The sequence below is a fragment of the Tamandua tetradactyla genome, chromosome 10 (genome assembly GCF_023851605.1).
Source record: "Tamandua tetradactyla isolate mTamTet1 chromosome 10, mTamTet1.pri, whole genome shotgun sequence".
Taxonomy (NCBI): Eukaryota; Metazoa; Chordata; class Mammalia; order Pilosa; family Myrmecophagidae; genus Tamandua; species Tamandua tetradactyla.
Window position 1 is genome coordinate 105,881,005 of NC_135336.1, and position 27,633 is coordinate 105,908,637.

Here is a 27,633-nt window from a genome sequence, read left to right on the forward strand (position 1 = left end):
TTGCGGAACTGTAATCCATACCATATCTTGAAGTTTGCTCTATAACTACTTGTTAAAACATACCTTGAAATCTATCACTTTTCTGCATATACATTATATTTCACAATAAAAAAAAAGTGAAAAAAAAAGGATTTTATCCAAGCTGGCATGTACAGGTACTTGGCAAGGACGCAGCACTGTGTGCTGTGTGGTGTGTCCTGCAGTACAGAAGCAAAAGTCCCCAACCCCAAAGCCGTTTCTCATGATCTCCCCCAAACCACGAAACCACCTCCATTTCACGACACCAGGAATTCCTAGCTACTCTTGACATCTATGCTTTGCCCCTCAAACACGCTCCATGAGCAACAGGATCACGAAGCCTGTGGCGCATTCACCTCGCGCTCCCTGACCCGGGCGGGCCCTCACCTCATCCGCTGCGATCTGAGGAGGCTTCTTGACCACCTCCTTGGCCAGGTGCAGCACCGTGTCCGTCTTCAGGGTGCTGAGTGCGCAGATCAAGTCGACAAGGGTGAGCTGGGAGGCGCTGGCCCCAGGAACAACCTGCCGAAGAGAAAGAAAGATTACACACAACGTACGGGGAGAAAATAAAGACAAGAACGAGACACAAAAAACAATCGATTGCAGTTGGCCCTGGAGAAAGAAATTTGCTTTCATCTTCTAAAGAAAGATTTACTACTGAAGTGGGCAAAGGATTCCATCGGTAGGAATGAGAAATTCAATTCTAATAATGTAATAAATACCCAATGCAAGTTAGGAATAGAAGGTGGAGCTGATGTTGGGGCAGTAACACTGCTGTTAGAGTTTCGAACTTATTTTAGACACAGATAGACCTAATTTAAGAGAAGTGGGGTGGCATCAGGAGAGTAACCCAAAAGTATAAGGACAGCAAGAAAGACAGACAAAAAACGCCAGCTGGCCTTGGCAGGGGAACCTCCTCCCGAGTGGCCCATTTTTGATGGACATGGTCACAGACGCTTGGAAGAGAACCAGCTAGCGTTAGGTTTCTGACCGAGGAAGGACCTCCAGGTGCTGAGCAGGGGGCCTGAGGCAACCCCTCCCACTGCTCCTCAGACAACAGAGCCACTTGGTGAAGGGGTCTGGGGAGGTCCAGGAGGCTGGTCCCACGTCTCTGAGTGAGGCAGGACAAGGTGGGACTCCGGATAAAGTTAAGAGGGAACACAGGAAGAGGAACATATCGGTTTTACAGAAATATATGACCCACAGAGGTCTTCACGAGGGCCCAGTCAGTGGGGAAAAAAATGGACAAAACGTAAAATGATCTGAGTATAGAAAGATGATGGTTTTAACTTTTTTTTTTTTTTTTTTTACTAAAATAGAAAGTATTATTTTTAAGAATTAAAAAGCTATAGGGTGGGCCGTGGTGGCTCGGCAGGCAGAGTTCTCACCTGCCATCCCGGAGACCTGGGTTTGATTCCCGGTGCCTGCCCATGCCAAAAAAAAAAAAAGGCACTACAACCAGGGAAGGGTACAATAGGATCTTCGCAGCACAGAAGACACCAAACAGTTTCTTAGGCAGGGTGGCAGGCTCATGCAGGGCGTCTCTTTTCTCTCAAGTGCACGTTATGTATGTACAAGATACACTCTTGTACATACGCAGATTCAAATATTCATGATAGAAAAATTAGAAAACAGACGTCAGAGGTGACTCCACTCCCTACCCACCTACTGCACAATGCCAGCTGCACTGCGTCACAGCTTCAGTATCTCACACACTGAAAACGAGACAGTACAGCGAGGCATCTCCCCCATCAGCCTCTGATATCAACTTGGCATACAGCCCCTTGGTTTTTCTGGGTCAGTTTGATTATTACTGGAATGCTTAGCTTTACCTTCATTTTCCTGTGACATTTAACTTTCTTTCTGCTCCACACTGCTGCCACAGCTGCTGTGAACTGAACCCCAAGGTGGGTGGTCAAGGGGTTCAAGAACTCTAAAATTTTTTGTCTTATGGTCTAGAAAATTGGAAAGATAAAGAAAAAAAAAAAACACAGAAGAGTTACTGCAGAGGAATACGAGAGCTGCTGTGTAATATACACTTAGCCATCGCCCAGTGATGGCTGAGCCCATGACACCATCATAACTCCCACACCCTGAGCTGAAGGGAACCCCCTGGAAGAGGAGGCCCTGAGCTCCTCCTTGAGGGCGCTGGCCAAGGGGTGGCAGTGGGCACCCTGGGGAAGGGAGGGTTGAGCAGACTTCATCCACCGTGTCCACAGACAAACACGGTGCCCAGAGATGTCTGTCTCTTTAAGAAACTGCCCCACTGCCCACTCTGCCCCTCACTGTCCCCGTTTAGGGTCCTATTCAATGTCAAAGACTCTGAGATGGTGATGTCTCCTCTATCCCACCTGTTTCTGCTCTAGAGATGGCAGGGGTCCTGGCCCAAGGCCTTGCGTCCCTTCAGGGAGGGCTTGGAGCCAAGTGCTCAATAAATGTTAGCCACTGTTGTGCAATCAATCCTTCCATCGCCCCGTGAGTAGGGTATTAACAGCCTCAGTTTGATTATTACTGGAATGTTTAACTTTACCTTCATTTTCCTGTGCCGTTTAACTTTCTTTCTGCTCCACATTTTAACAGGCAGGGAAGTAGGCTCAGAGAGGCTGGATGCCTAATAGCCTCCTGAAACTTCTTTTTTTTTAAAGCAGGCCAGGGCTTAAGAGGCTCCTGTGGCAGCTTGAAATACAGCAGATTTCCTTTGTGGGGCACCCTTGGAATCCAGAGAACATTCTGGGGGCCACTTGTATACATCGTTATTCCTAAAAGCCCACGACAGCCTGAGGGATCTGATCTCATCCCAGCCGCCCGGCTCCTGAGCTCTGCAAGCCTGGGCGAGGCCCCAGTTCCCCACCCCCTAGTCTCAGCATCTGTAATTTGGGAATAATCATAGCGCCACCCCCTAGGGCGGGTGTGAGGACTCAACACGCTGATAAACACACGAGCGAGGAAACAGCAGCATGGCAAGGCTACCTGGCCTGCCCAAGTCCCTGGGGTGGGGGGCTGTGCGAGGAGACCAGCTCCCTGTGCGCTGAGCTGGCCCCTCCAGCAGCTCAGCAGGTCAGCAGGTTGTGCCTGTGAGCTCTGAGGCCACACCTGGACATAGCCACATCACTCTGGACCAGCAACGCAGATGACCAGAGGCTGAGCTGGGGGCCTGGGTGTTCCAGAGCCTTCCAAGGTAGGTGCTGTTAAAAACTGAGTGACAGCGGCTCCCACGCACTCCGAGTCCTGTCTTCCTGGTTTAATTAAAACACTCAAAGGTGCCCCAGCATCCCACCCAGACGTCCACTAAGGGCGGAACGCAGAGGTAAGCTGTCTGAGGAGAGGAGCTTCAGGAAAGCGGGAGGGGACTTCAGGTGCCATCCCCACCCCCAGAGACCAAACCCACAGTTAAATACTTCTTCAAAAGGCAAAGGAAGAAAATAGGCTGAGAACCAGTGGTGAAGTCTTAGGAAACGTTCCTAAGAAACAAGTTGGCGATGTCTGCTTCTGGCTTACTTCTAACTTGGGCTGTGACTGATCACCTGTGTCCGTACGTGTTCCCGTCTTCGGGTAACGATCGATTTGGGGTGAGCCGACACAGGACAAAGGAAAGACCTTTCCCCACGGAGAAGGGGCTCTTACCTTGCTGGTTTTAAAGTAAACCGAAGAGGAGCCCTTGGTGGCCCCGAGGAGGTCGAGGGGCCTCCTCTGCGTCTCCTCCTTTCTCAGCACACCCCAGAGGAGCGCCATGGTGTTCACCATGCGGGGCAGCTCTTCCAAAACCGCATTCTTGGCGTTCCTCAGGCTGGCGGGGTCACTTCCCACGGCAGTCTGCAAAATTAAGCGCCCCCGGGGGGCTCGCCTCTATCTGTGGGGCCGCTTCCCTGTCCATCAGCAGCGCCGATGGGGTTAGAGCCGGGCTGCCGGGCCTCGGAGCCAGCCACGCTCACGGGGGTCTGCAGCAGTACGCGCCCCTGCACGGTGTTTAAACCCATGGCTTTCTAGAGATCGCCAAGCACTGTGCATCTCAGGCTCCAAATTTCAAATTTTTTTCAGTTATTCAACCAAGGCATTAGACGCATCTTAAAATCCACCCTGGATAGTGGAGAGCAACCAAAAGCTGTCATGTTTCCCACTCAGAATTCATGAGCACCATGAGAGCAAGTAAAAAATACAGAGAGAAAAAAAGTGAACATAAACCTAAAATCAAACAGATGCTTTTACATCTTATCAATGGGTCCTTGAGGAAGCACAGGGCAAGGGCTGTAAGCACGGGGGGTGGGGGCGGTGGGGGGACAGTAAGAACAAACGCCAGGTACATCTTGTGCAGGCAGCATGCATTGAAACAGTCGTAACCCACTGCAGACAAAGCAATATACCGAAATTGCCTCAATACTGAGGGGGTAAAAGTTACCTTTTTGTTTCGGTTGGGTTGTTCCAAAAGACAAAAATGGCTAATAGTTGTCAGACCTTCCAGAAGAGTGAGCGGATAATCCGGGGCAATGTTTTCCCTCTTGGAGGTTATGCTTTGGTGAAGAAATGAGAAACGGGTTTTGGGTATATTTAAGAATGAGCCCATTAAGGTTCTCAATTCTATATACAATCATAAATCAGACAGGTATCACTCTCTTAAATAACCTGGGGAGCTCACAATGAAATATTATTGCAATAACAATTGGCATCTTTTGTGCTATTTTATATTCATATAGGCACTTTGGGAGAATGTCTTAAAATGTTTTAGAATTTGTGAAGGTGATCCACATTTTTAATTTCCCTTTTGCAAAAATAAGAATATGTGATGGCCCCTCCCTTCAATACTGAACTAGCCTGGGTAGCTGCATGGAATTAAATGCCAAGAACCTGAACATTTAGTTCCTTGTAACCCGTCTTGACAAGGCTAAACAAACGGGTTCCTGACCAGGCTGGAATTACCCTCCAACCAGGCTCTACGGCCATTTCGCCCCTCCTTTCAAGAACTGCAGCTCAAACAAGAATTGTGCATGGAAGGAGTCCACATACCTCGTGGAGAGCCTCACGGATTCGCTGTCATATTGCTTGACCAGCTCATCCAAGTTTTTGCAAATCTGAACCACAAATGGCGCCACGGTCCAGCCCAGGGACTTGCCGAAGAAGGGCAGCGACTGCGTGACCAGGCTCACCCAGGCGGGGTGCATCCCATAGCCGTAGGCGGGCTGCAGTGCCCGCACCACCGCAGAGACCAGCAGCCCCTGGGAGGTGAGGGGCTGTGGCTGCACATAGCGCGCAGCGCCGATCGCCTGCTGGAAGCTCAGGGCCCGCTGCCACTCCCTGGACAGCTCCGGCTGGCTTTCGGCCTCCTCCTGGGCCTCGCCCAGGTGGTGCTCCAGGACGATCAGCACCTGCAGCAGCTTCAGCAGCTCGATCTGCAGTGGGTGCTCGCTCCAGATCTGGTCCTGCCCCAAATTGATGAGACTCTCCTCAAAGAGGCCGTCCTCCCGCTGGGCCGAGGTGGCCAGGCCGTAGCGCTTCTGGCTCGTGTACATGGAGGCTGACAGGGAAAGCAGGACAAACTCTTGCACTTTGCACCTCTCCAGGAGGCTGCGGATGGACTCCACGTTCTTCCTCTCAGACGACTTGGCCACGGAGACCAGCTGGGTCATCATCCTAATTAAAACCTCGACACTCTTGACCTGCACGTCTCGGTTGCCCAGTATGTCCCGATGGGAGACCTTTAAATAGCAGGGGTAGTAGGAGCGCAGGAAGCTCAGGCAAAGGTAGGTGAGGAGCTCGATGAGCAGGGAGTGCGGACACACGTTGGGGGACTGGGTCTGGAGCTTTCCGTAGAAGCTCTGGCCGACGAGGGCCTCCTGGTGGCGTGCAAGGAGGTTGGAGACGAGGTTCAGGTGTGCGGTGGAGCTGGTGTCCATGCTGGTGGTGGAGGCGGCCTCAACGAACTCCTTGGGGTTGGTTTTGAGCACGGCCTCCAGGACGGAGAAGGCGTAGAGGACGCGCCGAGAGTCATAGGGCTGCAGGTAGAGCAAGATGTGCTTGAACAGGGCCTCGACGGCTGCCTGCCTCTCCCTCTGCTGCTTCGGCTGCCGGGACGTGGCGAGGGCCTGCAGCTCCAGGGCGGCCTCCTCGTCGCTGGACAGCGACTCCGAGGCCTGGGTCTTGTCTGAGTCCACGCGCAGCAGGCTCGGTCTGGTGTGGGGCTTGGCGCCGTCTGGGGCCGATTGCCTGGCCTGAGCCCCGACGGGGATGGGGGCACAGCAGTTCTCGCTGCCACTGAGCTCCTGCGGGTCGTGGGAAGGGGAGGAGAAGGAGGAGCTGTTCTCACTGTCCGTGTGCCCGGAGCTCGCGTCTGCCGACTCCGTGCGCTCGCTGCCATCAGGGCCCCCGCCGGCCACCCCCTCGGGGAGCTCCACGGGGTAGCGGAGGTCGTCCCCACTCAGCCCGCGCCTCGGCGGCCACGTCTCCGGGACCCTCTCCACCTCGGCCCACAGAGCCTCACGGTCCACGGTGGTGAACTGACTCAGGGGTAGGCTGTCCTCAGGGCTGCGCTCGGGGGGCGCCCCCCATGCCTCTTGGAAAGAGGGTTTCCTCCTGCTAAGCCAACGATGCAAGTCTTCTGGAAATTAAACAATGGTCAAGGACTTCAGAAGAGGAAGGTGAACCATGACCAGCTGGTTTTAGCGATGCCGATCTTGAAGCCAGGCACAAAGAGCAGGATTAACAACAGCGCTTCCACGGGGAGACCACAACACCATAGTCTAAATTACGCTTATGGACAAAAGGTAGCCTGAAGTGGACAGGTCTGTTAAAATGTTTAAGGAATGCACTGCCCTAGGAAATATAAATATCAGAATTTGGGGAGAGGAGGGCAATTTAGAAGATACACATTATTTGGGCGCAGGAGTTCCCTTTCAAGACATTTTTTTACTACAGAAATATCAGCAGAAGGTTTTCAGAGCTATAAGGATAAAAAGTATTCATTGGAACATCATGCGTAAAAAACTGGAACGCTAACTAGAGGTTCACAGTAAGGGGCTGGCAGGAAAAACCATGGAACCTGTGTGCAACGGACTGGCAACTGTTCCGGTTTTAAAAAGATACATCTATACAGGGTTATATGAAACAACATGCAGAATATATTTAGGGGAGACAAAGCCAAGTTGCAGGACAGTGTGTATAAAAGCAGCCCATTTAGGGAAAAGTACATATAACATGCAGTCATGAGAAGGTCTAGAATACCTGCTAAACATAGGCAGGAATGAGCTTTATCAGTTGACATTACACCAGGGGCTTTCACCTATGCTTTTACTCCTTCATTACTTTAATTTTTAAAAATAAGCATGTTGATACCTCTGTAGTCAGAAAATACACAATGCTTTTAATACTTAGGTCTCCTTGAAAAAGCAGTGCGAGCCACAAGTCTTTGGCATTGCCCAACATTTTAAATACGCAGCTTTCACACCTGCATTCCACGAGCATTAAGCAAGACTCAGAAAGGAGGAAGAGTAAGACACGGGAACCAGACAGAGCTGCCTGAAGCCCACAGCGATGTTTTAAAAAACTAGATTTTTACAGGATGACAGTGGTCGGGTGGAGGTAAGCAGCCCAGAGGAAAGGGCAGGGAAAAGACATTCTCTGGGGTTAGGAGACCACACTGGGGTGAGCAGGAAAACCCAACCAGAGGGAGTGGCAAGGCAATGCTGGGAGACTTTTAAAACCCAATGAGTAGTGGAGCCAACATTTTTTTCTTAAAACAGAGAGCAGAATGCTAATAATTTTAGCTGTCATATATAACAGCCAAGGCTTTAAGAAGGTGGTTAATTTATACCTTTGGGTCCATACTTCTTTAAGTCTTGTTTTCTAATTTATAATGTGGAGTGATGACATGCCTCCTTTTGAGAAGGATGCCTTCTTTTACTTCTCAAAAGTAGTTTTAGGCCATGAACCTTGCAAAGAGAGGAAGCCTGCTCATGCATTTATTTGTGTATTTAGGTGCTAGGCAATGACCTGCTTCTCTCCATAAGATAAGACTGTGACAACCATAGAGTATTTACAACCCCATGAGTGAACAAACTAACTCACAGCTTCTAAATCATGGCTTAGAAAACTGCAAGGAGTCATAAGATACATCTATTGTAAGGAGGTAACATTAGTTCATCAACTGTGCAAGGTATTAATTAACCACCGAAGTTTAATGAACTTAGTAGGTTTGTTTTCACTTTTCTTTTCTTTCTTCTTATAATCAATATTCTTTTAAATACGTGTTAAAGATGGCTCTAGGAGTTCTCTGAATCCCAAAGGTTTATTTCTTCTGCATTTCTGATCATATGTTAACAGGATTTTGGAGATGGAAAGAACTTTGGAGAGCAGACAGAAAAGAAACCACTTATTTTATGGTAGAAGTTACATGAGTTAGAGGTCTTTGCATAGATCAAGTACAACGGACCAGATTACATGCAAATTTAGACATGCTCAGTCACCTGGGGGCAGCCCGAGCCAGAGGGGCCCCGCCGCACCCCCAGATCCAGGCAGAGAACTTGCCAGCCCAATTCAACAGCCTCGTGTCAAGCCCCAGTCGGCGGGGACCACACGGCATGTGTCCTCAGGGGCCGTGGTGGCTTTTCAGACGTGGGGACAGACGTTTTGTTACCCTCTCCCCTTACCAGAGATGCACGTGACTTGTTTGCACTCGTGAAACAGTCAAGAACTAGCTGTTTTTACTGCAACGTGGATTGCAAACATTTTCCTTTTTTAAAACGAAATAATCTGGGTTTTTTTTTTCTTTTTAAAACAACCAGCCATTTCCTCGAGTTTCTAAGTAGCTGGTTCATCGGAGACGTACATTTTAAAAATGCTCCTGGGCGGGCCACGGTGGCTCAGCAGGTGGCCATGCCCGAGGACCCGGGTTCGATTCCCCCTGCCTGCCCACGTGAAAAAAAAAAAAAAAAAAAAATGTTCCTGGGTTGCACCAAGTACTTTCACACTGTCGGGATCTCACGAAACCGCGAGGGGCGGGCGCGAGGGGCGGGCGCGAGGGGCGGGCGCGAGGGGCGGGCGCGAGGGGCGGGCGCGAGGGGCGGGCGCGAGGGGCGGGCGCGAGGGGCGGGCGCGAGGGGCGGGCGCGAGGGGCGGGCGCGAGGGGCGGGCGCGAGGGGCGGGCGCGAGGGGCGGGCGCGGGCCGAGCGAGGTGGTGCGGGCAGCGCTCTTCCTCCCCACCCCAGGGCCTGCCCGAGTGCTCACCCGCCGCCGTGGTCTCCTGCTTGAGGCAGTGGACGGAGGTCCTCTGCGTCTTGGGCTGCAGCAGCAGCAGGAGCACCGGCTCGAGGATACGGGCCACGTCGCCCAGGGAGAGCGCCCGCACCAGCCAGCCCTGGGCCGCCGCGCCGATGGCGCCATCTGAGCAGGCCAGGCTGTCCAGAACCACGAACAGGGACCTGCGGACCGGACCGGGCCGGACACTCAGCCGCCCCTGGGCGCCAAGCTCCCTGGCAGAGTTCGAGCATGGGGCGGTGACTGACAGGCTGGCCCTGGGGAGAGCTCAATCCACACTGGGCTCGCAGAGCACCGCGGACACCTGGGCCTCAACCCGGGTTTCACGTTAGAATCACCAGGGGAGTTCTGAAAATTTCGAAGCTCAGGTCTTAGGATCAAGCCGGCATCTCAGGGCTGCGCGTCTGGACCGACCCCTAGGGTTTCAGGGCCTGGGAGGGCACTTTCTAAAGAACTTGGAGTGGAACACACCCATAGGCAGTGACCCGACAAGTTGTCTACACCCGGTGTAATACCACCGCGATCAGGGTCCGGACCGTTCCCATCTCCTCACCTAGTCCCCTGGCGGGGGGGCACTTTGTAAAAGCCCTGCAGGTGGTTCTGATGCAGGCCTGGCTCCACCCACCCCTACCAAGTTAAGAAAATCCCAGACATGCGTTCACACAGTTTAGGCCTAAATCTGCTTCATGGGTTGTGGTAATCATTTGCTGTGGACCAAGAAAATAGGGTTGCATTTGCAGTCTCACCCATTCTCCGTCCCCCTGTCCCCAGCCTGGCACATGGGCCATGGACCTCTGCAAAATCTCCCTTTGCAGCAAGGGTAATTGACAGGCGCCTTACCTGTCGAAGGAGCGGCTGTGTGACGTCACTCGACTGCCCTGGATTTCTCTCGTCAGGTGCCAGATCACAGAAAATCTAAAGAGAGCTTCCAGCCTCGTTCCCTTAATTGGGGAATAAATTGGTGGGGGGGGGGGGAGGGTGAGCAACGTGGTTCTGCAACAGGACACTTTTTCAGTTGTAACAAACCCCATTTAAATGAAACAAACAAAAGATCTCAGCAGAACAGAAGGCAACCACGCAAAGGTGCTTGTGGCATGACCGGGCCAGGAGGGAAAGAGAGAGCTGCAGTCTTGCCCTGTTCTCACTTTGTTCAACACAGAGGCACAAGACTCAAGAGCCTTCAGTGTCCAGGGTCACACCTGAGCCCTGTGATCTAAGGAAGTCATGGGGCCTCCTTGCACCCCTTGGAAGGGCCAGTCCAAAATGTCTCCAAGAACAAGGAGGTACACTTGGCTGCCAAAGAGAGCCAGGGCTGCAAAGGACAATACATTCTCTATAGCTGCATATCTCGGCGATGGCACAAAAAACACTGATGCGGCCTAGAAATATCACAGGACGTGTGGGGGGGGGGGAAGGGAGATTTCCCTGGGGAGCCCTAAAATAACCAAAAACACCACATTTTGAGGACCTCAGAGGGGCTGGCCCAAGCTATGGAGCCCTTCAGTCCTGAAGGTTCGTACCAGCTCAGCAGGACGGCCATGGATCCCCAGAGGGATGTCCCAGGACGCACAAGCCAGCGCTGGTCACGCAAAGTGCCAGGCCGGCCACATGTGGGGGCCAGGGCAGGATGGAGCCGCACCTTGTCGGGGTCCAGGAGGGCGTGGCAGACGATATCCTCACAGATGCTGGCCGTGGGAGCCAGGCAGTGCAGCCGGTAGAACAACTCCACACAGGTGATGTGATGTTCCCGGGTCTCCTTGTTGAGCTGATTCCAGAGCACACGAGCCACCCTCTGGGATAAGGAAAAGGCGGGCATGAGACTGGTAAACACAGGCAACGAGTGCTTCTTCCCTCCTTACGTCGCTGCCCGGTCCCAGTGTCAACGTGCCAGCCTTTACTGACATTTGAAATGTGAGAATCCTCAACACAAAGACAGAGATCAAAAACATCCAAACCAAGCCTGATAACAACACAAAACAACCCACCAGGGTCGTCCGGGCAACAGGCTACTTTATAGGGTAAACCTGGAGGTTTCTGACCAGCTCAGAACACTGCAGTAACGTATCTTCAACAAATCTGCACCATGCCTTGCTCTGGGCCTGGCACTAGGGATTCCAGAGCACAGCTTCCCTCGAGTAAAACACTGCAGCACTTTACAATGCTGCACTTTGCTCAAGCTGGTTATCACATGGCACTGACAAAGAGGAAAGGGCATAGCAGCTTCCACTGCGGAGACTGACTCATTACCTTTTCTGGGAACCATGTTGTGCCAGATGCCTGGCTTACCTGCAGGACGTGATCACACCCTAATCTAGTCCTCCGCCTGCTCAACTCCAAGCCTAGCTCTTAAAACCTATGGGATCTGCAACCTCCTGCAGCCCCTCCCCAGGAGGCGCCTCACTGGCAGGTGTCCCTGACCCACAAAGGTGAGGCTTAGAAGGGGACTTGGCCCCACCTCCAGGGAGGAACCTCTGAGGGCACCCATCCATGCCATGGAATGGGACTATACTGCACTGATCATAATATTTTAGGCACATTTTAGATCAAATAAATTCATTTTTTTGTCCATTTATTTCTAGATGACAAAACTGCCTTCTCGCCCATATCAAATTAATGGCTTGAGTACGTAACCATTATTTTATTATTTTCAAATGAAGATTAAATCTAAGATTTCCAACTATCAAGTTACAAGTAAATTTTTAATACAAAACTTTTTTTCTAAGTGAAGTAGTTCCCTCACTTACAGTCCTTATGCAAACAGACTCCTTCTGGAGGGTTAAGAAAAAAAAAAAAAACTTTGGCTTTTTTGAGCATTGGTGTTGATCATAAAAAATAACCCACCTGCCTCCTCCTCTGGTTTCACTTTGCTTTGTTCGTATGCTTTGTGTATTTTTCTAGTGGTTTGAAATCTGTCATTACCATCTGACGAGAAAGGTTAGGGTGCTGTTGGGATAGCGAACTTTGTTCTCTTTTGCATTTTGGGCAGCAGCAACATGGTATGTGAACTGATCTACGGAAATGAGAATAAGGCTAAAAAGTCCAGGTGTGATTAGAAAACTGTCTTGTACTTGGAGTCTGAGACACGGGACACATCCTGGCTAATGGGGCAGGTCAACTTTATCTTCTCTCGTTTGCACATTTGTGACATGGGCAGGTAGAGCCCCTCTGGCCGCAGCTCTTGAGAATTGTATAATATATAAAAGTACACTCTAGGGCCTGGAAGTAGTAGGCACTCAGTGTCTACTGACTCGGAATCAAAATAACAATCAAAGCTTCATAAGAGGTACTTCCAGAGGACCTCTTTTGTTGCTCAGACGTGGCCTCTCTCTAAGCCCAACTCTGCAAGTGAAACCACTGCCCTCCCTACTACATGGGACATCCAGGGGTGAAAGTCTCCTTGGCACTGTGGGATATGTCTCTTAGGGATGAGCCTGACCCCAGCACTGTGAGACTGACAATGCCTTCCTGACCAAAAGGGGGGAAAGTATTGTAACAAATAAGGTTTCAGTGGTCAAGAGAGTTCAAACAGAGTCAAGGGGCTACTCTGCAGGCTACTCTTAATCAAGCTTCAGCTAGATATTGCTATTACCACGGTCTGCTAAACCCAGAACCAAACCATTCCTGTTAACTCTAAAGAACACCTAGGGCTTTATTTAGAGATTCTACAAAGGTTCCATGCTCCATGATTACTTTCCAGAAACCTGCAACCTCCAGATGGTTCTTAGGCCAGGTAAGTCCTGAAACCCGGACGGTCCAGTCTCTCCAGAACATCAACTAGCTCCACTCCCTCATCCCATATTATCAGCAGCCCTTTCTTTCCACCACGAAAAAGTTAGAATGGACACAGACCAAATACTACTAAAAGTCTGGAGAAAGATCAAAGAAGAAGGTAGAGTTATAACAGAGAAGATAGGATTTAACAAAGAAATATGACTGCTAAATCATATTGATATTTCTTTTAGTCTCCATGTCTTGGAGCAGCTAGAAGAACTCTAACTCATAGCATACTCTGAAATCTGTACTGTAACTAATTGTTGTAGTATGCTTTGAAATTTATTGCTTCTTTGTATATGCTATTTTTCACAATTAAAATAATAACAATAATCATAATAATAAAGAAAGCCATGGGAAGGAGCGGCCATCAACAAACCCTGAAGAGAAAGAAGAAAACACCACCATGTGACAGGAAAGTCAAGGAACCCAAGAATTGCTACTGAACCTGAGAGAAGGCCCTTCTAACTTCCAAAACCATGACACAATAAATTCCTGTTGTTAAGTTAAAAAAAGATGAAGTCTTCAGAAAGAACTCAGAAGAGCATACCTCATATCACCAAAGCAAGAGGGAGGTATTTAAGCTATTATTTTTATTCTGTTTGTAGCTTCCCAGAACTCATGGTCTAAATTCTTCTCTCTCCCTCCATGTGCCTACCATGCAATTATGATGAAATTTCTGGGCCATAGAGGACCAAGGAGAGACTTGTCCAATCATTGCTGCTGACAGTGGCACTACTTTCGGTCTCAAATTCTATGGTTTCGAGATCGCCACCGTGACTCGGCTTTGGTAGTTAAGGGGAAGGGGACGAAAGCTGACCTGCTAGTAACTGTGGCTCCACCATGGTCTGATGTTGACGGGGCTCTACTGCCCAGGAGTCAAAGCTGAACTGGCCTGGTGGCTCGAGGACCCTGCTGACCCTCTCCCCAGTAAAACCACCACAGCCAGCAAAAACTATGGTAAGCACCCAACCACTAAAGTCTCAGCAAATGGTCCTAAGGGCATTGAACGGATGAAGAAACATTTATTTGAGTCTGCAGCACTTGAGACAGGAGGGTGGGGGTGTGGGGGTGGGGGTAGGTAGGGGTCAGCTCCTTCTCCACCCTCCCCTCAGCTCAGTATGATAGAAACTCCATTCCAGGCGGGGCTGGCCAAGGTGACGGGGCTCCCCTTCTCTCCAGCTCCCAGACTAGGGCTTCCGCATCTCCGCAGGAGGGGCAGACTAATAGAGTTTTTCATTCCCACTCCAGCGTGGTGAAGGCTAAGTTCCAGCAAGGGTGGCTGAGAAGCCCTGACTCCCTTCCTCCACCCAGCCCCCACACGCAGGGTCCAGGAGGCCAGGAATCCTGGTGCCCGATGTCCCTTGCCCGGCTGGCAGATAGGATGGAAGGTCCACACTGGGAGAGGCAAGCCTGAAGGCCAGAGGCCACCACTCCACCAAGTGCCCTGCAGAAACATCACTCCCAGAGAAGCTCTCTACTGCCCCCGCCCCCAGCCCCAGAGCAGTGGCTCAGAAATCTTGTCCACGGGGAGAGGGAGGCTTTAAGAAGAGAGAGCCCTGTAGCTCCCCCCAAAGAGAACGGAATTCATGTGGAACAGAGTGTGAGAAAGTTCAAGCTTACGACTCTTGAAAGCAGTGGTGATTTGGGCAGTAAGCAATTAAGGGGCGGTTGGTATCTCAATGAGAGCAACAAGCTAAACTGTAGGCCAAGTAGTTTACTAGACAGAACCAGGGAGGAGAGAGCCAAGAAGAGCCCTCGTGGGTCGGAACAAATCTCAGAGACTGAAGTTAGTATGTATATGGTCAGTGCTAAAGCAACTACCTAGAAAACAACTCAACAAATAGAATGAAAAATCGTTAAGGGGATTCAAATATTGCCCTAGGAACTATTCACTTAATAAAAATAAAAGGAAAGGAGGAAAAGAGTAACAAAGAAGACATGAGACATACAGAAAACATAAAGTAAAATGGCACAACCCTGTGTTCTAAAAACCATTGAATCATACAACTGATTGATTGATTGATTGACTGATTGATTACATGGGCAGGCACCAGGAATTGAACCCAAGTTTCTGGCATGGCAGGTGAGAATTCTGTCACTGAGCCACCATCTGAATCATACACTTTAAATGGTTAAGTTGTATGGTATATGAATTCTATCTTAATAAAACTGTTTGAAAAAAAAAAAAAAAGACAGCTGACAGGTGGCTCCAGGTAAATAACCTGTAGAAGAAGAGCTTATCCCCAACAGGTAAGAACCCAGTCAATTCTGAAAACCTTTTAAAGGAGAGGCTGTCAGAACAGTTTTGTGCCAGTATCTCATTTGCATACACAATTTGAAAATGTTCAACAACTTCCTTGTGTATGGGACTTTTCAGGGTATCTGCCACCCCTACTACCTACAGGGGAAATCCCACCTTCCACAGGCCCCACTGGGTGGGCATGTCCCTGTCTGTGCCACGTGACCTCTTACCTCCTCAATCCCTACCATGGCCATGGTGGTCGGGGCAAGGAGAAGACACTGGACCCAAGGGGGCCTCATCCATACACTATTTAATGCCTTTGCCTCCTAGTTCAGAATTAGATGAAAGAGCCATTAGGTATGGGAAGCAAGTTTGAGGTTGAAAAGCAGATGTGAGGTCATGGTGGCAACCAACTCTTGGGTGAAGCCTGGTATGCTGTTTTGAAACTGTTGTGTACCCTAGGAAAAGCCAAGTCCTTTAATCTTCATTCAATATTGTGGGGTGGGATCTTTTTGATTAAATTGTTTCCAGGAGATGTGACCCACCCAATTGTGGGTGGTAACTTCTGATTAGATAATTTCCATGGAAATGTATCTCCACCCATTCAAGGTGGGTCACTTACTGGAGTCCTTTAAGAGGGAATCATTTTGGTATCTTATAAATCTTATACTTGGAGGCGGTTTTCTAGACCCTACACCCAAAGCAAGAGCATTGAAGAAAGAAAGAAAGAAATGGAAACTCCTCAAAATTAAACACTTTTGCGCATCAAAGAACTTCATCAAGAAAGTAAAAAGACAGCCTACACAATGGGAGACAATATTTGGAAATGACATATCAGATAAAGGTCTAGTATCCAGAGTTTATAAAGAGATTGTTCAACTCAACAACAGAAAGACAGCCAACCCAATTACAAAATGGGAAAAAGACTTGAACAGACACTTTTCAGAAGAGGAAATACAAATGGCCAAAAGGCACATGAAGAGATGCTCAACTTCCCTAGCTATTAGAAAAATGCAAATCAAAACCACAATGAGATATCATCTCACACCCACCAGAATGGCCATTATCAATAAAACAAAATGACAAGTGCTGGAGAGGATGTGGAAAAAGAGGCACACTTATTCACTGTTGGTGGGAATGTCAAATGGTACCACTGCTGTGGAAGGCAATTTGGCGGTTCCTGCTAAATATAGAATTGCCATATGACCCGGCAATATCATTGCTAGGTATCTACTCAGAGGACATGAGGGCAAGGACACAAACAGACATTTGCACACCAATGTTTATAGCAGCATTATTTACAATTGTGAAGAGATGGAAACAGCCAAAATGTCCATCAACAGACGAGTGGCTAAACAAACTGTGGTATATACATACGATGGAATATTATGCAGTTGTGAGACAGAATAAGTTATGAAGTATGTAACAACATGGATGGACCTTAAGGACATTATGCTGAGAGAGATTAGCCAGAAACAAAAGGACAAATACTGTATGGTCTCACTGATATGAACTGACTTTAGTGAATAAACTTGGAGAATTTCGTTGGTAATAGAGACCATTAGGAGATAGAGATAGGGTAAGATATTGGGTAATTTGAGCTGAAGGGATACAGATTGTGCAACAGGACTGAATGTAAAAACTCAGAAATGGACAGCACAATACTACCTAACTGTAATACAATGATGTTAAAACACCGAATGAAGCTGAATGTGAGAATGATAGAGGGAGGAGGGCTGGGGGCACAAAAGAAATCAGAAAGAAAGATAGACGATAAAGATTGGGATGGTATAATCTAGGAATGCCCAGAGTGTATAATGATAGTGACTAAATGTACAAATTTAAAAATTTTTTTTGCATGAGGAAGAACAAAGGAATGTCATTACTGCAGGGTGCTGAAAATAGATGGTAATTAATATTTTAAAATTTCAACTTATGTGTGAGACTAAAGCAAAAATGTTTATTTGGTACAAAATTTATATTTTGACTAGTGCATTTCCTAATATAACTTATGTAGATAGCTTAACTGGACACCATAAGTACATGGAACCTTGAGTAGGACATGAGATTTTGTTGGTTTGTCCAGAGTGATGCCCCGATACATAAGAGAGTGATTTCAATAGTGAATAAAAAAGTATTTGCAAGTCCCCTTCGGAGAATGGTGAGAAAGGGGGAAAATTCAACTTTCCCAAGTTGAATTCTTGATATTCTCACAAGCAGTGTGGACAACCAAAGCTATAGGCTGAGCCCCCAGTCTTGGGGTTTGTTCATATGAAACTTAACCCCACAGGAGATAGGTCAAGCCTACTTAAAATTAGGCCTAAAAGTCACCCCCAAGAGAACTTCTTTTGTTGTTCAGATGTGGCCTCTCTCTCCAGCCAACAACAAGCAAACTCACCACCCTCCCCCTGTCTACGTGGGACATGACTCCCAGGGGTCTGGACCTTCCTGGCAATGTAGGACAGAAATCCTAGAATGAGCTGAGACTCAGCATCAAGGGATTGAGAAAACCTTCTCAACCAAAAGGGGGAAGAGTGAAATGAGACAAAGTGTCTGAGAGACTCCAGAGTCGAGAGGTTATCCTGGAGGTTATTCTTATGCATTAAGTAGATATCACCTTGTTATCCAAGATGCAATGGAGAGGCTGGAGGGAACTGCCTGAAAATGTAGAGCTGTGTTCCAGTAGCTATGTTTCTTGATGATGAGTGTATAATGATATAGCTTTCACAATGTGACTGTGTGATTGTGAAAACCTTGTGTGTGATGCTCCTTTTATCTATCCTGTCAACAGACAAGTAGATCATATGGAATAAAAATAAATAATAGGGGGAACAAATGTTAAAATAAATTCAGTTTGAAATGCTAGTGATCAATGAAAGGGAGGGGTAAGGGGTATGGTATGTATAAATTTTTTTTCTGTTTTTGTTTTATTTCTTTTTCTGAATAGATGCAAATGTTCCAAGAAATGATCATGATGATGAATATGCAAGTATGTGATGATATCGTGAATTACTGATTATATATGTAGAATGGAATGATCAAAATAGGAATGTTTGCATTTGTTTGGTGTTTTTTGGTATTTAAAAAAATAAAATAAAATAAATTATTAAAAAAAAAAAAAAAAGAGCAAACCATTTTGGAAAAAGCTTTAGAGCCCAGAGAGCCCAAACAGCCAGAGACCTTTGGAGATGCAGAAGGAAAATTCCCCTGGGGAAGCCTTATGAAAGGAGGAGAGAAAGGTGGCAGTCATTGACATTTGCCCTCCCAGCTAAGAGAGAAACCTCTAATTTCATCAGTGCTTTCTTGTGTCAAGGTATCTTTCTCTGGATGTCTTAGTTTGGAAATTTTTATGGCCTTAGAAATACCAATTTGTAACTTAATAAATTCTCTTTATAAAAGCCAACCCACTCTGGTATGTTGCATTTCCAGGAGCATTAACAAACTAAAAGACCTGGCCACTGGAGAGCAGGTATGCAGAGCAGGATCCCAGGTGGAGAGCAGCCTCTGGGTCTGACAGCTTCCCAGTCTGGCACCTGAGACCCAGCTGCTCTTCACAGCCATGGGCGTCTCTAGCTTTATAAAAAGTTTCCATTTGTTTCCTGAACTAGCTGGAATGGCTTTCAGCTTTTTGCAATTAAACGAACCTTATGATATTTAACTTTAAACAATTTTTTTAACTCGTCCCCAAGGAAAGATGGACAATGCCTGCTTATTGTCCTCAATCACAATCACTCTCAAATTTGTCAAAGTACTGAGTCACCCTTTAGCTTCTTTTCTTAAGACTACAAACCTCAAAGCTTTTAACCTTACAAATTAGGACATACTTTCCTTCCACCATCCATTCTGATAATTTTTAAATGCTCACATGTGAAGCCCAGTTGGCCTAAAACTGAGCATGGCTATTTGCATCCTCATTGCAGGGCCCGAAACTGTGCCAGGAGTCTGGGGCACAGACAAGCACACACTCCCGGGTCTCACCAACCCTTTCCAGCCGCGGAGCCGCCACCTTCCTTATTGGGTGGAAGCCACGCCAACGACAGGGGTGACTTCAGGCAAATGGCCAGGCCAGAGGGCCCCACCTCCCATGCCCTCCTCCTGCTGGGAAGTACCTGATAGAAATCTGTCTTCTCTGCTATGACTTTCAATATCCCTGGAGTGATGGGAGGAACTGTGACCATCTGCAGCTTGCCAAAAAATGGGTTGTGTCCGGAGCTTTTACAGCGTCTCATCTTGTCCTCGATGACCAGTGCCAGGGACTGCGAGTGGTTGACCACTTCCAGCAGGGTGGAGATGGCCACGTTCTGGAGGGAGCAGTTGGTCACACAGCAGCAAATGGTCATGAGGGATTTCAGCCACGAGGGGAAGCTGGAATCGCAGCCTCCTGGAGAGAGGCGGCCAGAGAGGACAGAAACAAAGCAAACAAAGCCACGTGAGAAGGGCTCCTCCACTTTCGGGTTCCACGGCACCCTATGCCCATCAGAATATTCCAACTCTGCACATCTCAATCAGGGCTTTTGGATTATCTGGAGATTTTGTTTTATTAAAACAACATTTTTTTTAAAGCTACATTTTTGGGGGACTGCGTTCAAAGTGTATTTTAAAGGCTGTCTTTGGAGTAGGGAACATGCTGTCAGCCTTAAAGGAGTCTAAAAATATGCTGATACTAGCGATCCTAAATGCAGTTCTTCCCAGTTCGGTCACTGAGTTTAGAGACAAACTCCTTGTGAAATTTGGGGTCCTGACAACAGAAGAGGACATCTTTGCCCTGTGTTCCCACCAACTCAGTTACCCTCTCTTGCCTCCGCCTTCCCCTCGATATTGATTTTGTCCAAGGCTTCGTAGCCTCACACAAATCTTTAATAGCAGTATCATGAAACTGTCAGTTTACAGGCTATTACTGAGCTCTGTTCCCATCCCTGGTGCTTTGATGGGCCGCGCAGGACGTTAACAATTCAAACGTTCGAACCCATCCTTTAATGACTTGAGCTCTTGGCGAGACTCGGGCCACAAGCCCGCACCCAAGGACGCCGGCAGGCGGCTGAGCCCCGGCCAGGCTGTGAACGCTGGCCGCGCCTGGGGACGGAGGCACCCGGGGCCACCCGCTCACCGGGCAGCTGGAAGAGCGTTTCGCAGAGCTGCTCGGTCTCCTCCTGGGAGAGGTACACGGGGAAGGTGGCGCACTCCAGCAGCAGGTGGCAGGCGGCAGCGAGGGCCTCCCTGCAGTCCTCCCTGGCGCCCCCCAGCTCCACGGCCACCTGCACGGTGTCCCATTCTCCCTCCTGCTTCCCGCTGGGGCAGCTGGGCACGGACGACAGCACCTCCGGACGTTTTGTCTTAAACGGGGACCCTCGGGCAGTGAACAGGTCAGACAACATCTGCTTAAACTGGGGCACAGAGCTGGGCTTGGGCTCCCGGGGGGGCTTCCTGCCGGGGTCTTCACCCCCTGTGCCCAGGGACCCCCCCTGGTCCCTCTTGCTCCCAGGCTCTTCGGACTTTGGCTCTTCTCCAGGCACTGGCGGTTGAAGCCCCAAAATGTTCTTGTTGGCGAAGTTTGCGATCAGCTCTTGGATGCAGTGGAACGTCCTCTGCATGCCCCCGCCCTTCCTCCAGACGTCGTCGTTTTCAGGAGAAACCCTAGGAACCCGCAAATGCTGGGAGAGCTCCGGCGACGAGGCGCTGAAGCCAATCCCACTGTCCTCAGACTTCAGCGGGGGAAATCCCGGGTCCTCATCACCCGGAATCACTGCCTGCATTTCCAAAATTATTTCACCATTTTCGCCTTTTCCTGGACTCTAGAAAAAATGGAAATCTGTATTATGTGTCTCTTAAGACCAAGGAATTCAAACACCAGCTACAGGGAGCACACCATGGGATGTACATTTCTCGGGTTTCCAAATTATAACTCTCTAATCAAGACAACCTGAATAAAAGCACAGGATGAATTCAAGAAGGCCTGCAGATGGGGAAGGACAGAGGTTGCTAAAGCAACGAGCTCTTTAGGTAGGCTGCCTTTGGAGGCCACTTTGAGTTCCTTATCCTTCAGTGCGAAAGAAGTTGCTTTGAAAATGCTTCTGACACATTTAAAAATATGAATAAGAAATTGGGTTGAGAGTAAAATAAAGGCATGGAGAAATAAAGGGAGGAAGCTAGAACAAAATGTCTTCTCAAAAGAAATACATATATAGTGGCTTTTTTCAGTGACAACACTTTAACGTTCAATGAGTCAGTCTTTTTTCTTCTCTTATACTATAAATTAGATGACAATACGTTAAAGTTGAAACCCTTTGGCATCAACCCCTCTGTACTTTCTAGGGAAGAATGAGAAGATACTATGAGATTTTCACAGCATGTTATACTCATAGACTACCTAATACTTAAACTTGGTATTTTTTTTCTGGGTGCATGGTCCGAAAATCGACCATGGGTCATGGGTCTCCCACAAGAAAGGCGAGCATTCTACCACTGAACCACCCATGCACCCCGTAAACTTTATATCTGAAATCTTTTCAGGATATTTTTCTCTGCCAGCTAAAATATCTAAAAAAAGAACTAATTTCTAAATCAAAGTAGCAACGTGTAATTATTCTGCAAATGAAGATTCAAGATCGCTCGGGAAGTTCACTGGCCTCCAAATGTTCCATAAATGCCTCACTTTTTAATCTGTGCACACACCTGTCTGCTGCTGCACCGAACAGATTTCAAAGGCAAAATGATCAAATCCCTACACAAAATGGAAAATAAAAATAACTCAGAGAACAGGGACCTCAAACTGTTTGCGGGACTGTAATTGTTACGGGCTCTTTGGAGGATGATTTGGCAGCAGCTCTCTGAGTCTGAGAGGCAAAGGCGTGCTTTCTGACTGTGACCTGTATCTAGGAATTTATTCTTCCAAGCACGTGTGCACATGCCCATGACGCAGTCTCTAATGCCGGAAAATTGGACATGGCCTAAATAACAACAGGGGAAGAGCTGAAGAAACCATAAATTTATACCACAGATCAACCTATAAGATGTTAAAAAGGAGCAAGATTGTTCTGTGTATACCAACAGGGAAAGATGTTCCCCAAATATTGGCTATGCGAAGATGAAAGGAAATCAGGGAATAGAGTCTATTCTCAGTTTCATTTTAAATGACTAAAATTTACAGGTATACAAACTTACACATAAAAAGGTTTGGAAGTCCAGACACATCGAACCACTGACTGTGGTTATTAACTGAGGAGAGGGGCTTAGCCTGGGAGCTGGCGAAGTGAAGGGGACCTAATTTTTACACTAATGACTTTAAAAACGCTTGCAGGCTTAGAGGCATATATATATATTTTTAATAAATTGCTTACCCACTCTAATAACTTTATTATTATTTTTTCTTAGTATGTTGTATGGCGGGGGTCACATTTCATTCTTTTTCCATGTCACTATCCCATTATTGCAGCACCATTTGTTGAATTTTTTTGTGTGGTTTTTCATTTGTTTGTTTGCTTGTTTTGGTAAGTGCACGGCCCAGGAATCAAACCCAGGTCTCCTATAAGGCAGGTGAGAATTCAACCAGTGAACTATGCTCACACCTTTAGAGTCATATTTTTGATATCACCTGGGCACCTTCTAATCTCTATTCCGGTCCTTGACAACTTTAATTACTTTTTACTCCCAAAAGGGCATAAGCTTCTTTTATTAACGTTTTATCTTTCCCATGGGCAGGCACCGGGAATCGAACCCAGGTCTCCAGCACAGCAGGTGAGAACTCTGCCTGCTGAACACCATGGCCCACCCCACATAAGTTTCTTTGAACAGAGAAAATCCCCTCGGCTCCTGGGGGCACGTACCGAGAGCTGGCTGGCCGACTCCGTGTCCAGGTAGGAAGGTGGCATCTGTACTTTGCTGAGCACTTTGAAGCAAGTCTTTAAGGCGTGGGTGAGTCCAGGTAAACTCAGAGAGTCCATCTCCTCAGTGAGGGTCCGGACCATGCAGCCGAGCACCTGCGGGAGGTACTGGGTTTGCACTTCCGAGTAAAGTTCCTGCGGAATAAAAACACGGCTTTACTCCACACCCTTTCAGCTTATAATCGGAGAAGAAATGCACCTCAGAATGGCAAACCAGAAAATGGCATTTTTTTGCCGAGCACAGGCCTGCTTCGATGAATTCCCAAATCACAAAACAAGACTGTCGGGTGCGGGTGAGACAGAGGTCACATGCTCGCTGTAGAGATATAGCAAAGCTGTTTCTGTGGGAAAAGGCACCTGATGTCCTGAAGACTAAAGTGTTGCAAAGCTGCTTGAGTCTGGGTAGGAAAGAGGCCTTGGGAAACGTGTAACTTTTTGACTCATCAGGTCACAAGGAAGCAGATGGTTCAGCTCATGCTTCCTCCTTCCCTGCTCTTTAGTTATATTTTTGTCTTTCTTTATCTCCGAGTCCTATAAAATCAATGAACCTCTTGGGGTCTTTGAGTCTCCATCTGAGTTCAGAGTCCCTCCCACCTGGTCCCAGCTTTAACTATATCTCTGTCCCTTGTGCTTGTTTCTCAATTCCCCGTTACCTCCCTTCAGTCCCAAAACTGAGCTGTGCTGGTCACAGATAATGTTTCCTTGTATTTCAAACAAATCAAGGAATATTCTTCCACTCCTTTCAAATGGTTTTTATCTTTTCTCATAGAAAACAGTAAGAATGCCATGTATTTCTGAAATCAGGTTCCTTTGGGGAAATCAGCTACTTGCATGCTTTTCACTAGGTGAGGTGTCTACTCTCACTGCCCAGGGAGCAGCAGTTTGGGGAGGGCGCCTCGTCATCAAATGCTCTACGGAGCTTTGGCTCAGCCCACTGACGTCAGATTGAAAAGCTGTAACCCCTTTCGAATAAGACATAAAAGACACAAAGGTAGATTACACCCCGTTGCGTCTTCCGTGTCAAATCAGAGCTGCACGCTTATGTAAAACTACTTTTTAGTAAGTGCCAGCTTATGAAATAGGCCTACAACGTGAATTAGGACGTAAGCAAGCACGAGCCATCCCTTCCAGCCACGCTGCCTTACCAAGGGAATCACATCCAGGAGGAACAGAAGGAGGGTACAGAGCTCCGAGGCGGTGGGTGGCGGGCTGATGCTTTTCCCCAAGGCGTGACTCTGCCTCACCGGTCTGTGCCAGCCCCAGGAAAGAAAGACAAATGAATTCTTTCTCCTACAATAATTCTGAGGATTTCTTGTGATATTTAGCAGAATTTCTTTTTTTTAAAATTTATTTATTAATTAAAAAAAGAAACAAAATAAAACATACATAATCAGTAATTCACAATATCATCACTTAGTTGCATATTCACATTTCTTAGAACATTTGCATTAATTCAGAAAAAGAAATAAAGAGACAATAGAAAAAGAAATAAAACGAACACAGGAAAGAAAAAAGAAAAGATTATACCTACCATACCCCTTACCCCTTACTTTCATTGATCACTAGCATTTAAATTAAATTTATTTTAGCATTTGTTCCCCCTATTATTTATTTTTATTCCATATGTTCTACTCCTTTGTTGACAAGGTAGATAAAAGGAGCATCAGACACAAGGTTTTCACAATCACACAGTCACATTGTGACAGCTGTATCATTATTCAATCGTCCTCAAGAAACATGGCTACTGAAACACAACTCTACATTTTCAGGCAGTTCCCTCCAGCCTCTCCATTACATCTTGAATAACAAGATGATATCTATTTGATGCATAAGAATTACCTCCAGGATAACCTCTTGACTCTGTTTGGAATCTCTCAACCATTGACACTTTATTTTGTCTCATTTCCCTCTTCCCCATTTTGGTTGAGAAGGTTTTCTCAATCCGTTGATACTAAGTCTCAGCTCATTCTAGAGTTTTTCTCAATCCCTTGATGCTGAGTCTCCGTTCATTCCAAGATCTCGGTCCCACGTTGCCAGGAAGGTCCACACCCCTGGGAGTCATGTCCACACCCCTGGGAGTCATGTCCCACGTAGAGAGGGGTAGGGTGGTGAGACTGCTTGTTGTGTTAGCAGAGTTTCTTACTGGATTTCAAACATACTGAATGACAACCTCTGTAGCTCTGGTAATAGAGCTCTGGTGACCAAAACTGTCTAATAGTGGGAAGTGCCACCAAGTCTCTGGAATCTGCTTGTCTCCCAAACGGGTCCCCTCTGACTTGAACTTCATGAATACAGATGAGGGTTGTTATGGGTTGAATCATGTGCTCCACAAAGACACATTCAAGCCTGAATTCCCAGGCCCATGGATGTGAACCCATCTGTTAATAGGAGCTTTGAAGATGTTATTAGTTCGGGTGAGGCCAATTGGGGTGGACCTTAATCCAATGTGACTGGAGTCCTTATAAGCAGAGGAAATTTGGACATAGTAGCAGGGGACAGACAGGGAGGGAGATAGCAGTGTGATGGAGGGAGATGGCCAGTGAGCTCCCACTGGGATGCTATGGACTTCAGAGAAAACAGTATCCTGCCTACACCGTGGTTCTGGATTTCTAAAACCATGAGACAATAAGTTCCAAGCCTGGGGTGCTCTGTTACAGCAGCCCTGGGACACTAGGCAAGGGTGGTCCCCGCCCTTGTAGAATTCCACTCTCAGCAGGCCTGGAGCAATCCCAGGTCCCCAACCCCCAACCCAAGGCATGTCCTCAGTGAACCACCTGGGCTGGAGAGCACATAGGCCAAAGAGTTGCTCAACTTGCTGTAGATGCTACTAGAGACAAGCTAAGCTCTTCCAACCAGTAACATCCATAAGCTCTTCAATACTGAGTTGCTTAGAATTCTTTGGCTTCTATAGTGAAGTCTAAGGTTGGTTCTTTTTAAACTAGTAGGCAACCAGATAAATAGGTAAATAAAAAAAAAGAAGAAGTATATTGGTTCTCAAAAGAGAGTAACTGGATTCATCTAGCCTACATGGCACAGTCCATCCTGGGTTAATTTTCTTCACTGTAAATTAGCCCTTCGTTATTGCACTGGTTTGAAACTGTTACGTACCCCAGAAAAGCCATGTTCTTTTAATCCTAATCCAATCTTGTGAGGGCAGACCTATTGTTTGGATGGGAGCTTTTGATTAGGTTATTTCCATGGAGATGTGACCCACTCAATTGTGAGTGGGACCCCACCCATTCAAGGTAGGTCTTAATCCTTTTACTAGAGCCCTGTACAAAGAGAATAAAAAGCAGAAAACTTAGAGTTCAGAATCAACACAAAGAACAGAGAAATGAAACCAAGACAGAGATGGTTGGAGATTTTAAGCTAAGAGATGAAATCCAGAGTTTGCCCTGGAGAAGCTAAGTGAGGGCCCACGGATGCTTAATGAGAAAGCCACTGGAATCAGAAGCTGAAAGCAATGAACTGGGAGCAAAGAGCAGCTGACACCAGCCACGTGCCTTCCCAACTGACAGGAGGTATTTGAGATATTGGCTGCCTTTCCTCTGAGAAGGTATCGTCTTGCTGGTGCCTTAATTGGGATGTTTTCATGGCTCAGAATTGTAATTTGCAACTAAATAAATCCCCTTTATAAAAGCTGACCCATTTCTGGTATATTGCCTTCTGGCTGTAATAATAAATAGTTATCTTTCAGTTCATTTTAGGAAGAGAATGCCTTAGAAGACCAGGGCACAGCACATCCAAGCCAGTGGAGAACCCCTTGGTTATGTGCTTAAAGACGTAGTACAAAGAAGTTCAGGACAGTGCTAGCTGCAGCAACAAAAAACATGGGATCTGTGGTTTTATTAACTATTACAGTTAAGATGAATGAATTAGATCTATATGGTAAAATGCAAACAAACCCCTCTCAATGTGGGAATGACTCCCCGGAGTGTAAACCTCCCTGGCAATGTGGGATAGAAATCCTAGAATGAGCTGGGACTCAGCATCAAGGGATTGAGAAAACCTTCTCGACCAAAAGGGGGAAGAGTGAAATGAGACAAAGTGTCAGTGGCTGAGAGATTTTAAACAGAGTCAAGAGGTTATCCTGGAGGTTACTCTTATGCATTAAGTAGATATCACCTTTTTAGTTTACAGTGTATTAGAGAGGCTAGAGGGAAGTGCCTGAAACTGTAGAGCTGTGTTCCAGTAGCCACATTTCTTGAAGATGATTGTATAATGATATAGCCTTAGCAGTGTGACTTTGCAGTGACAAGTCTGATGCTCCTTTTATCTATGGTATGGACAGATGAGTAAAAAATATGGATAAAAAAATAAACAAACAATAGGGTGAAAAAAGGTTAAAACAAATTGAGTAGACTGACATACTAGTGGTCAATGAAGGGAGTGGTAAGGGGTATGGCATGTATGAGTTTTTTCTTTTTTCTTTCATTTGCTGAGACATGCAAATGTTCAAAAAAATGATCATGGCGA

The 27,633-nt window shown here is 47.3% G+C and overlaps 1 protein-coding gene across 4 annotated transcripts in view; it reads right to left on the reverse strand.

Annotated features, from left to right (window-relative positions):
* DOP1B (DOP1 leucine zipper like protein B) overlaps positions 1 to 27,633 on the reverse strand; it is a 130,790-nt gene that overhangs the window by 43,573 nt on the left and 59,584 nt on the right. For all 4 annotated transcript variants that reach the window (XM_077119110.1, XM_077119111.1, XM_077119109.1 and 1 more), the window contains 12 exons: positions 24,303 to 24,405; positions 23,101 to 23,292; positions 20,385 to 21,069; positions 19,387 to 19,658; positions 10,901 to 11,053; positions 10,102 to 10,202; positions 9,232 to 9,425; positions 5,020 to 6,607; positions 4,415 to 4,526; positions 3,643 to 3,831; positions 1,851 to 1,973; positions 406 to 540 (listed from right to left, as the gene is read on the reverse strand). In XM_077119110.1, the coding sequence (XP_076975225.1) occupies positions 406 to 540; positions 1,851 to 1,973; positions 3,643 to 3,831; positions 4,415 to 4,526; positions 5,020 to 6,607; positions 9,232 to 9,425; positions 10,102 to 10,202; positions 10,901 to 11,053; positions 19,387 to 19,658; positions 20,385 to 21,069; positions 23,101 to 23,292; positions 24,303 to 24,405 (3,847 nt within the window). The remainder of the gene's footprint in view (positions 1 to 405; positions 541 to 1,850; positions 1,974 to 3,642; positions 3,832 to 4,414; positions 4,527 to 5,019; positions 6,608 to 9,231; positions 9,426 to 10,101; positions 10,203 to 10,900; positions 11,054 to 19,386; positions 19,659 to 20,384; positions 21,070 to 23,100; positions 23,293 to 24,302; positions 24,406 to 27,633) is intronic.